The 12289-nt window shown below is 50.0% G+C and overlaps 1 protein-coding gene across 1 annotated transcript; it reads right to left on the reverse strand.

Annotated features, from left to right (window-relative positions):
• Positions 1–9064: 9064 nt before the first annotated feature.
• On the reverse strand, positions 9065–10776 carry LOC125759119 (uncharacterized). Its single transcript, XM_049417417.1, has 2 exons — positions 9901–10776; positions 9065–9130 (listed from the first exon to the last, which is right to left on the reverse strand). Exons 1-2 carry the CDS (start codon positions 10747–10749, stop codon positions 9065–9067), a joined length of 915 nt encoding a protein of 304 aa, XP_049273374.1. The 5' UTR covers positions 10750–10776.
• Positions 10777–12289: the final 1513 nt, after the last annotated feature.

The raw sequence follows: 12289 nt of genomic DNA on the forward strand, positions 1-12289 counted from the left end.
CCACTTACGCCGCCTCTATATATAATCCCTGCCGCTTCAATAATTTCCCTCAAGAATTGGTCACAATTTCATAGCTCATAGCTCCCTGCTACTATTTTCATAGCTCCCTGTAGCACTATCCTGTTCTGTGGTACTACGTAGACCACCACGAGAGAGTTATTACTAATTCAGCTGTGCCTAACCGTTTGTACTATGTCTATGTAGAAAACATTTAGGCGTTGCTTTACTGCCGCAAACACTGATGGACCGTGGAGCTGAGTGAAAGCCTCAGCGACCAATGTCATACGGCGAAAGACCTACGACGAGAAAGTCCAGGGCGAAAAAGTAGTTGCTTAGCTCGGCCATGCCAGGATATACGATGCGTGAGCTAAGGTTCAGATGATTATTTTTAGCTCTCCTGGTTGTGAAGAATTAGCTTGATTATCATGCTTACTTCTGAGTGATTGACGCACACACGGTGTACGCATTATGTGACACATGTGCATTTATTTTTTGCTCAACGTCATTTCCGTATTGCCGAAAAGAAGGCTCGGTGGTCAGTGTAGTAATACGCCGCCGTCTCTATGGCCCGAACGCCCGGCTCAGTGTGAGACTTGGCTACAGAGCAACAGAGGCGCAGAGCTGGGCACGCTCCGGCGCCAGTGCGTCTGCCGCGGCTATGACGTCACTCCTCAGGAATGCGCAGACCTGCGAGGCCGGCGCGGTGGCAGCGGCCCCGGCGAGGCAACTGGGCACGAGCCGGTGCCAGCGCGTCTGCCGCGGCTATGCCGTCACTCCTCTGGAATGCGCAGACTCACTAGGCCCGGGCGGCGGCAGCGGCTCCGGTGCGCCAGCGGTGCCGTGACGTCACTGTTCCTCGCGCATGCGCAGCTCGTCAGGCGATAAGCCACGCGAAACTGCTCAACCACGGCCATTGTAGCTAACGCTTCAAAAGAGGTCCACCGATGTCAGAGCAGGCCTTTTAGTAGCGATCGCTATCGTCAATAGTCACGTAATACTACCTGCAGTTGGCGCGGCAGCGCACTACTTTGCTTCCGCTTAGCCTCGCCCTTGCCACATGTGCCGCCGCTACTCCTCTCCGTTCTCCTTCCTCGTCCTCCGCATGTCCTCTCTCATTCCTTGTCTTGGCACCCCGTTGCATTACTATGCTTTCCTTCCTCTCTTCCTCATCACCCTCGATTCCTTTTCTCAGCTCTGGCATATTAGGCTTTCACTCTCGTGTGTGGTTTGGTTATGCTATTATGCTTCACTCTCGCTTAACGCTAGCCGTCTCACCCTCGCTTCTCTTTCCGTTCACATTCCTTCTCCAACCCTCACCTCATTCATTCCTTGCCTTTGCACTACATTACTTTACTGTGCTTTACTCTCTGCCTTCCTCCTCACTAAGAATTCCCTTTTTCGTTCACCTTCCACCTCGATCCTCCTCCCTGCCTCGCTCATTCTTTGCCGTGACACTCCCTTGCATTTTCTTTACTATCTGCCTTCCCCCTCGCTTTCCTTTCCCAACGCTGATATATAGGATTTAACTCTGCCTATGCAGTGCTTATGCTATGCGCTTGGTTTTACCAGGCGCACAGAGCCCTACTACCTTTCGCAAAACCCATTTGGCCTCGTGTTTATACACATTTTGCATGTGACTATTTATTTGTGTTTACGTATGTGTTGTTTTGTTTTTCTTTCCTTCTATCTTCATTTCCTCTATGCTTCCTCCCATTCAGAAGGAGCAGGCAGGCGTTGTGCCCTTTTTGTTGACAGTTGCCAGCCTGTTCCCTCCCTATTTGCTGGATCTGTTCATGTTTTCTGTGTTTCCAAATAGAATAACAATAATTCCCTCTCGCTTCGCTATGCTGAGAACGACGCCGTGGACAGATGGAGCTCGGCAATAACAGCTCCGCTATAAAAATGCAGATGACTTCACAGAACCTTGTGTTCCACTACGAACACATCAGCGGCGAGAAGCATCATACTTAACTATCCTAAACAGATACGAGCTGGCGACTGTCGATGGAGGCAACTGTACGAAGGCACACCTAACATGTCATCCTGAAAAGCCACCATGCTTGATCTAGCTGCATTGCGGAAATGTGCCGACTATGAAAATAATTTTACCCATAACGAAAGCAACGAAAGTGCTGCAAAAAAGAAATCAAGATCTCATATTATCATTTAACCAAACGAGTGCAAAAAAAGAAGATACTTACAATGGTGTCGTTTAAACGTCTCAATTGTGTTCCTCACCAGGCACGGGAAGCTTTTGCCAAAAGAATCACTGAGAAGAAACCACAGCCGATTGTTATGGATCGGCTGTGGCAATGAATGTCTAGAGAGTTTTACAAATGGGGACCAAATGAGCTACGGAATCCAACAACTTTGCGAGCAGTCAAAGCGCAGCCGCTGAACCCAAGCCAGTCTTGGGCTCTTGCGCTCGCGTTGTCCCGAAAACCGAATATTCGAGAACCAGCGTCGGCTCTCGAGGCGTCTTGCGTCGCGAGCGAGGCGACCCAGACGCAGCGCTGGCCACGACGCAGTATGGCCCGCGTCTCGCACAATTTAACTGAGTTTTTGCAATGCAGCTTGGGGACCCAAGGCACTGGGTCCCCAAGCTGCACTGGGCATGGTATGCGCCGTGACAGTAATAAAGTTGCTAAAGAGCACCCAAGGCCTCACTTTAGCCTAACTGTTCTTACCATTAGGTGTGTATCCTTCATTTAGCTAAGAAAAGCCAATTGTTGAAAGAATATGTAGGAGCATTGCGTCATAGAAAAAAAACGCTCAAGCTTCTCCGAGTTCTGCGTACCACCAGCGGTAACCAGTGTTTATAAATAGCTCGCCGTTATTTCGCCAGCGCACATATAGAGCGTGGTTGAGTTATCTAAGACAGCGCGCTAGGGAACGAGGGCTCGCTTGTTCGTATCCCCCGGCGGGTGCTTCGGAATTTTTTTCTTCTGCTTTATTTTTCTGTGATACTTTTGTATATATTTACATACAGATACATATCCGGGACATGACGGCGACGGCAAAAATACACCGAGTGTGTCCATATAATTTATATCGCATTAATGGAAGAGATGAGTAGACAGGAAAGATCACGTGTGAGAGAAAAAGACGAAGATGCAGGGCCAGAGAGATATGGAAAGGGGACTGCCGATTTACCCTGGATGGATCAGCCCAGGGGTGCCGTCTCCCTGATGCCGGGGCCAAAGGGGTTTGTTGCATCTACCGGAAGGGCCGGGGGGGGGGGTGTAGGTCCAATTACCCAGCGTCTACTCAATCCCGAGGGTTTCCTTTTCCACAGACGCGGCTATGCCACGCGCGGCGAGGCACGGCAGGGGGTCGAACCCCCGCTCCCCGCCATTGTCTAGGGTCAGTGGTGACGCCAATCACCAAACGCCTGCTTGCGCACACCTTGTTTGCACACACCTTGTTGCGCTGTAAGAATTAAAGCATTATTTGTCGCGTTTGCAAAAGGTCATCGATTTATACCACTATATATACAATACTAAAAGGTAGCACTAAGCAATGCCTGAAAAATGTTCGCCGCGTTTACAAAAGTTGCCTGCAGAGTCAGGTTGAAGACACTGCCTGCGCTGGAATCTGCGTGTGTTTAGAAGAAAATATGAAAGATTTGAAGTACTACAAGAAAAGCTCGTTAATCCGGATTTCACAGGTCCAGAAAAATATTGGTACCTGGCGAATGCCAGATTATCGAAAGTGTCAAGGAAACAGTAAACAAGTGTCTGTGACATCAATGCATTTTCATTGAATACGTAAAATCCAGTACCTATTTTTCATACAAGCATTGTAAAAGCCGCAATTATCGTCATTTCGAACTTCGTTCACAATGTGACCACGGTTCAAGACGCCGTGTCTTAAGCCAAAACGTACTCTGCACCCATCCCATATTAAGCACTGCCCCCACCAACACCACCACGCGCACGTGGCGAAAATTTTGACGCCGGAAAAATGACCGGCGGCTGACTGTTCGTCAATCAAAATGTAGCAAACGGGGTTTATGCATGTATGCGGACCGCGGTTGGATTTCTTGAAGAGCTTCTGCTACGTTTGTGTTTGGTGACATTGCGCGCGCATTGTTTGAAGCCCAAACGGTATTACTGAGTGCAGCATCCGCTGTGGATGCAACCATGGTCGCTAAAGGCACGATCATAAGGTATACATGCTGTTCCGAAGGCACGTGGGCGCCCTGCGCACAGAGGTAAAACTACACTGCAGAGGACCACATCTGCTGCGCAATAAACCTGGTTCGCTAATGCAGAATCTTGGATAGCAAACACGCCTTCCTGAAGGCCCGCGGCCGTTTCGGCTGTTCGCGAACGTCGTTTTCGCTCGTTTGCGTCGCACATTGGCGGTGCGTCGCGCTTGGCACGCCCCGATGATTGCCCATATTAACAGAATTGTGGCCAACTATGACCGAATTAACTAAAGTTTCATGCCATTGAACGACGCAGTAAAATCAGGGGACCGGAAAAAATGCCCAAATTAACCGAATGCCGAAATATCGAAAGTATGAAGTAAACAACAAACAACTGTCTATTGCGTCAATGCCCTTTCATTTTCTTCATGAATAGGCAAATCTAGTATTATTTTGCACAAGAGCTGTTCATAAAAAGCCATAATGTTTTGTCATTCGCGACTTGGTTCAGAATGTGACTACCGCCGAAGACCCGCGTGTCTTAAGCTTAAACGTGCTCTAAGCCCATCCCTAATTATGTACCGCTCCCACCAGGCGCACGTGACGATATTTTTTTTTTTTTGCTGGAGATCTGGCTGGCAACTGATTGTTCGTCCATCCCAATGTAGACACCGAGTTTTTTGCCAGCACGCGGACCGCAGCTCATCTCCAACAGCTTCCACTATGTTTGAGTTTTGTGACAATGCGCGCGGATTGCCCGAAGTCAAAAAGAAGCTACTTAGGGCCATATCTCCCGTGGACGAAATTGTGGTCTCTAAAGGCACGATAACAGAGTCCACGCAGTTCTGAAAACACGCGCGCGGCCTACACCCAGAGTCCAAACAAAACTGCTGAGGACCACATCTGCTGCAGAATAAACCTGACTTGCTAATGCACAATCCTCGGTGGTGAATGCGAAGTTCTGAATGCACACAGAGAAAACGAATGTACTGTTTGTTGCAGCTCTGACCCTATCGCTCTCGACGCAATCAGACATAGCATCCACGCCGCTCGCATGCGCCGAGTGAAAATGGAAACGAAACCAGGCGAGAGTAAAAATGAAAGCGCCTTTTCTGAAGGTCGCCGCTGTTTCGGTTCGCGAACGACGTTTTGGCTTCTCTGCGACGCTTCGTGCTTACCGCACCGCGATGCTCGTCCGAATTAACCAGGTTGCGACCAAATCAACGAAAGTTTGACATCGTTCTTACTTTCGAAATTAACGGGGCTAGAACTTACGAGCTTTACTGTGGGAGGGCACTTCAGCTTTCCCGTACAGGCAATCGGTCGCAGTAGTTACTGTTCATGGACCCAGTTGTACGGCAGCGCTGCAATATGCGTCACCTTCAAAAGCCACCATGCTCTTCCCGGTGAGATCCGTCGATTCTATCCGCGTAACTCATTAGGAAAAACGTTATCTGTGGTTTTCAGAATCACTGTTCGTTCGACTGTCGCTTACTTCGTAGACTTTAAACAGAATGTAAAAGAAGGACAAATCTCGCCTTAAGATGCTGTTGAAATTGTCTTGTGCCCATACATGGATACCGAGAAATTGTGTAGTGCGTCTTCCTTGTGCGAAGCAGCTGCGAATGACAAAATCACAACGTGTATGAAAACAACACTCATAATATCTATGCTCGTACTGGCAGTGTGACCTTAATGAAATCTACTCTTCAACTCCTAGATATGGTCACTAGAAGAACAATTTCCCGTCTGTCGCTTTTTGATAATCAACTACTTAGAGAGGAATTATCTCAGGACCTGCTTACATCTCATCCCGTGGTGACCACCCGAATAAAGTAGCAATTCCTTTCTGCCGCACCAACCACTTTTTGCAATTTTTTCTTCCGAAGACAAACAGGGACTGCAACCACATTCCCCCCTCCGTTGCTGCCGTTAAGAACCAAGGGCTGTTCAAGTCCGCAGTGTCGAAACACATTATGGTGTAACTGCGCACTATTGCTTTTGTTTTTCTTGTTTTTTTTTCTCTTTTTCAACTATTGTTATTTGTCGCATTTGCTCCACTGTTGTTATTATTTTTGCCATGTTCACAGTGTACCCACCCCTGCTGTAACACCCTCTGGGTCTCGAGCGTATACTAATAAATAAATAAATAAATAAATAAATAAATAAATAAATAAATAAATAAGTAAATAAATAAATAAATAAAAAAAAGCGTCCTGAAGGGTAGGGGGGAGCGTGAAATTGTGGACACCACTAGGCAGCAGCAACCATATTAGGAACGAACTAGACAGCACTACCACTATTAGCCAATGTTAACCAACAATTTACTGAATATAGCCCGTGTTGGTTTATTACGAATAAACACAGTAAATACTGCATACACCAAGAAGCCACCAGACTGCACCAGAGAATGTTAGAAGCATTCCATATGCTACGTTACATTTAGTTTAGATAGCAATGGTAGCGTAAAGAAACAGGACACAAGAAGGCAACAAAGAGACGCACACACAGCGCTACACTTCCAAAGCGTTGTGTTTTGTTATCGGCCACCACGTGGTTTTTATACAGTTCTTCACACACAGCTTCATCTAACACGTGGAGATGAAATAACAGTGGTTCGTCAGTAATAGCTTTGCCGCGAATCATGCATGAGAAACGTACCAGACAAGGAAAATCAGAATTCATTCATTTCACCCTTCAGCTCATGCGCAGGTTTCTTTGCGCTACGACTGTTATTCAATTATGTCATGCCAACAGTCCCGCCTCGCAACTTTAGTTCTAGGTTAGGGTCTCACGTGACACTTTTATAATAATAGTAATATCTGGGGTTTAACGTCCCAAAACCACAATATGTTTATGAGGGACGCCGTAGTGAAGGGCTCCGGAAATTTTGACCACCTGGGGTCCTTTAACATGCACCTATACCTAAGTACACGGGCCTCAAACATTGTTGCCTCCATGAAAAATGCAGCCGCCGCGGCCGGGATTCGATCCGGCAACCTTCGAGTCAGCAGTCGAGCGCCATAACCACTAGACCACCATGGCGAGGCTACGTGACACGTTTGATGTCGGTAGACGTTCTTTGGCAACTTTAACTCTCAGAACCATGCTTTGGATGCTGACCGAAAAAATGGGTGTAGGGAAAAGTCAGTGGGCCTTCATGTCAATGCATTCATTCAAAGCATTCGGCCAACACGAGACGACGAAGAGACAAGGAGTCAGGTACTTGTTCCCACTGGCGTCGATTACCCCGCGTTTATATTTCGCAATCCGGTTCTGCGTTGCGGCATTCCCTGTAGAGTTGTTGTTGAGCGGCATACGCACGGCGTCTTTCTTTATGTTTCTATCGTTCCTCAGTTTCATGCTGTAGTTCGCCGCTCAGCACGCCTACGTCACAGTCGCGTTGAGTTCCATCGGCATCGCGTCCTTCCCCTCCTTTCTAGCGTTCGCCAGCGTATGGGCGCAATTCCTCGGGCGCAGCAAGTTCAAATTGTTGACGTATACTCTCTATTCTACCAATACAAATGCTTACTAGATTGCGCTAGACAAATGGCGTCCTAGTTTGTGGTCGCATTTCCGAAAGTCACGAACTTTTTTGCTTTCAACTTCATTTCCTTTGATTCTTGATTTTGTTTGCAGCGATTCGTCTTGCGTGACCAACAGTTTGACTCGTTGGGATGGCACAAAATCGGGTGAGTCAGGTCGGCTTTAACTGAGATCAAAACGAGACTTCGTCATTCGTCACTTGGTCAGAAGACGCCACCAAGTGACGTCGTCTCTGTTCACGTGCAGTTTCGTAACAAGGGATAATAACGCCAGACGCTCGCCAGATTCACGGAGGATATTGCTTTCAGATTTGAAGAAAAAAAAATTCAGTCGAAGCTTAGCGTGGGCATGCCTGACCGATTTCTCTTATTTCCCTCTTTCCTTCTTCCTTTGTTTGTTTCTTTCTTTCGCATTACCCATTGCTCCCTTCTATCGCAAACGTTTACTTTTATTATAGGACGCGGCCGTCCCTCGAACTCTACTTCCGATCTGACTTGGCATGTTGTCTTTCATGTTCTTTCCAGGATTCATCAGCCAGGTGCATTAGCCTGTAGAACCGCCCATCGAAAGGACCATCACACAATCATGAATACGCGTGTTAGCAATTTCATTTTTGCCATCTCGAAATTTTCCGGAAATGTACAATTTCTGATCATTACCTTACGCGTTCTACAGCAGCAATTCCGTCAACAGGATATATATCAATGAAACGTGTGGGTACTGGGCTTGCTGCGTCCCGTTTGCAGTCAAAGCAAGGAAGACGGAGGCTTCAACTCGCAACAAACAACAACAACAACAATTTATTTAACTCTGCGCTGCATACGGCGGGGTCGGTCCAGGCACACGAGACGACGAGGCGACGACCATGATCGGCGGCAGCAGCAATCGGTCAACGCGGGTGGCAGCATCCGTCCTTCCTGGCGTCCCAGGCACGTCTCCCCCGGGCGGCGCGCAGTCTGCCCCTTTTAAGCCGCGAAGCTGGGCCACGCGCACCGCCTCTGCGCAGCACGTGGCGCTATCTCGCGATAGCCGGTGGGCGTGGTTCCCACACATCCCCCCCCCCCCTCAAAATGACGTGGTGGGGACCGGATGATGGTCCGGAAAGGCCGGCTGCAGGGATCCTAAAGCATAGCGAGGACAATGAAAACCAGTAAACATTTCCTTCTCGCCACCAACAAAATTATGTGCATTCAACGCATAACAAGGCGAAACGGGACATTAAAGTTCTTTGGGAAGGCCTATGAATGCTTCCTCCTCCCTCCAAAATTCGTGGAAAAACGGAACTGGAAAAAAGTACAAGTAAAGGGAATGAGTCATTTTCGCAAACCCCTCTTGTCCGTCACCGGGGACGCAGGTTGTACCACTTGCTTAGTGGTGTGGGTGACTGGGTGGCCAAGCCCTGGTGAGGCATATCTGGACCATCAGCTGCTGAGTCTTGCCGTGCATAAAATGGTTTCAGATCTGAGACACTGATAGACCAGGCAAACAAACAAATCGCTGGCGCTTCGTTTTTCCATTAAAGCTTATCCGTAAGCGAACACAACCTTCAGCGTTTGATACGTGGCTTGATGCCATCCGCAACTGAACATTTGAGTTACGAAACTTCATCTTTTTAGCTTTACACTTCTCAAGCAACACGTCACCGATTAACGAGATTCCTGAACCGGTATCGAGAAGAGCAGGTACGGTAATGCCCAGCGCTTTAACTTTCATCGTTGGTTCTGGAGACTGCGCCTGCGTTACGCGGCAAACAGAGGGAACGATGACTGACTCACCAGCTTGACGTTCGTCCGTTACACGCTCTGGACAGCTTTGCACGCTCCTGGCATTTACGGCCGTGGGCTGCGACACACCGCCAGTGGTTAGTGTCGCCGGCCGAAGCAGTTTCCCGAACCTGCATTCGCGCTACGGCGCGCAAAGCATTGCCGCCTCACATGGCCAGTTTGACCGCACTGGTAGCATACGACATGCGTATGTCTGCGTTGGCCAGTTAACCTATCACTCAAATCACGCCTTTCGGCGGAGTGGCTCCCGGAGTACCCATAACAGGAGCGCCTGTCGCAGTCGGCTCGCGCAGGACTTGTGAACCCGGCGTATCGGGACTGGGGGTCCGACCGACTATGCTCTTGTATGGCTCGAGTAAGGAGCGAGCGCTCTGCACTATGACGCTGCTCCGCGGACACTTGCTCCCAGGGACAGCTTACCCCTGATACGGTATTCAAAGGGACCCCGCGCCGCCCTTGCTCATGTGCGAAGGGGTCAAAGGCGCGGGAGGAGATAGCCGTGAATGCGCCTGGGCTCGTCAGGTCGCATGAGGGACTGGCTACGGGGGCGCGCCAAGCCAGTGACGGCTCAAGAGCAGATTGCGGCGCTGGCGGTGGCACGTAAGTGCTCTCAGCTAACAGGGCGTCTTGTACACCGCGGGCCTCCCGTGCGAGGTGCTCAAGGGTTTCGAATGTGCGCCCATAAAGAAATGGCCTGAATCTGGGATGACTCTGTCGAATGACCCGAGCTACTTGGTCCCTTTCCGAGGCAGTCTGTGCTGCTCGGCGATGCAGTTCCTGCATCGTCCGGACGTACTCGAGCAAACTTTCGTCCGGATGCTGGGTTCTTAGTTCGAGCTCACGCTGGACTCGCAGCTCGTACCCAGGGGGCAGAAATTCCTCTCGGAAGCGCTGTTCAAATTCTGCCCAAGTGGTGAAAGGCGTTTGTAGCCTCCACCACCGTCCTGCGGCATACCGTAAAGCCAACGGCAGGATTCGAGCCATCACGTGCGCTTCCGAGGCACCGGTCACTCTGACATACCTGTCCATTTCCCCTAGGAAGTCAGCCACCGATTTCGGGTCGTCGTAACCCGTGTACGTGGGTAGCGTGGCCGGAGGTAGGAGCTGTGGTTCGCCGGCCCGAGTGCCGATGCGGTCCATGACCGTGTTGCACAACTCAGCGACACGCTGAAATGTGTTCAGCTGCTGTGCCAGCAGCTGGTCAGCCTGCTCGTGCGAAGAATCCTGCTTGCCGCCGGTAGGCAAGATCGTCCCGGACCGGAGATGCATTCCGTCTGCCTGCGCGATGAAGAGAAAAAAAAAAGAAAACCCGCGCCACAAAAGAACACACACGCGAATGCGCTATACCGAGACAACGAATAAGACGAGGGACTGGACCTACGTCCACCGTGCTATTCCTACGGGCGGGAGCAAAAGCCACGTTGGGCGCCAACTGTGGGTACTGGGCTTGCTGCGTCCCGTCCGCAGTCAAAGCAAGGAAGACGGAGGCTTCAACTCGCAACAAACAACAACAACAACAATTTATTTAACTCTGCGCTGCATACGGCGGGGTCGGTCCAGGCACACGAGACGACGAGGCGACGACCATGATCGGCGGCAGCAGCAATCGGTCAACGCGGGTGGCAGCATCCGTCCTTCCTGGCGTCCCAGGCACGTCTCCCCCGGGCGGCGCGCAGGCTGCCCCTTTTAAGCCGCGCAGCTGGGCCACGCGCACCGCCTCTGCGCAGCACGTGGCGCTATCTCGCGATAGCCGGTGGGCGTGGTTCCCACAAACGCTCGTGGGAAGTATACTGCGTCCCAATTGTTTTTTGCGTCACCGGTAGAATACATTCGTATGCTTCCCCAACCCACCATTGGCCAGGCGATGACGTCAAGTAATGACGATGACAGGTGACGCCATGGTGACGTCAAAAATTTTGGCGCTTTGTGGCGTCATCAGGACGCGATACGGTGACGTCATCACATGACTATGATTTTTCGCATCACTGGTGTTGACGCCAACGTAGCGGAACGCGGACGGTGAATTTTAGCGTTTGGCGAGGCACCTAAGTCTTTCTCCGTAAAAAAGCATGGAGTTCAACGAGATCGCAGCAACCGGTTAAATTTCCTGCGTTTGGGAAGAGGAAAATGGGAAGATAAACTATCTGTTAAACTATCTGCGAGACGAGGAGAAACGCGCCTGCCCTTCTCTGCTGTTGTCTTTTCATGATCGCGATGCGCACAGACAGACACACAACGGCTTTTCGTCGCCGGAGTGGAAGTCCTAGTGCTTGCGCGCAATAAATATTGGCGCTGTGCTACGATCACGTTAGCACAACACAAACAACACACTAACGTGACGCATCGAACGCAACTGCAAGATTGACGCTTACGGTGTGAATGAACGTACAATAAGGTAAATCAAGAGACATTGGACATGCTTTAAACTACCTCATGGGATAAAAGCGTAGGTGTAGAGCACTGTATCTACTGTGCGGTAGCAGTAAGGAGTCCCTTCAGAAAAGAAAAGGCAGTGACGTAAAGTGCTTGCTTAGAGAGACGAGCGAATGGTTTAGAGATTAGTACATGCGCGCATCGCCCCCACTTGCTTGCTTTCACCCTCGAAGTTAATATTTTCGCAGCTGATATCACCGCAGGGCAAAACGAGGGCGAGGGTGAAAGCAAGTGGAGGCGATGCGCGCTCGCCGGGACAGCCAAACTCTCTCCCAATAACTCGAAAATATGCCATGATCCGCGCCACTGTACAACCTTGCAGAGCGCTCGGCCACGCGCTCGCGTGTAGTAGCTCATACTGAGCGCGATAGTACTT

This window comes from Rhipicephalus sanguineus, chromosome 7 (assembly GCF_013339695.2).
Source record: "Rhipicephalus sanguineus isolate Rsan-2018 chromosome 7, BIME_Rsan_1.4, whole genome shotgun sequence".
Taxonomy (NCBI): domain Eukaryota; kingdom Metazoa; phylum Arthropoda; class Arachnida; order Ixodida; family Ixodidae; genus Rhipicephalus; species Rhipicephalus sanguineus.

Excerpts from the sequence above, each read along its gene's own strand:
- LOC125759119 (XM_049417417.1), bottom strand. The coding sequence starts at position 10,749 with ATGCATCTCCGGTCCGGGACGATCTTGCCTACCGGCGGCAAGCAGGAT. Across the intron at positions 9,131-9,900 it reads CTTTGAATACCGTATCAGGG|ACTCAGCAGCTGATGGTCCA; the intron begins GTAAGCTGTCCC and ends ATGCACGGCAAG.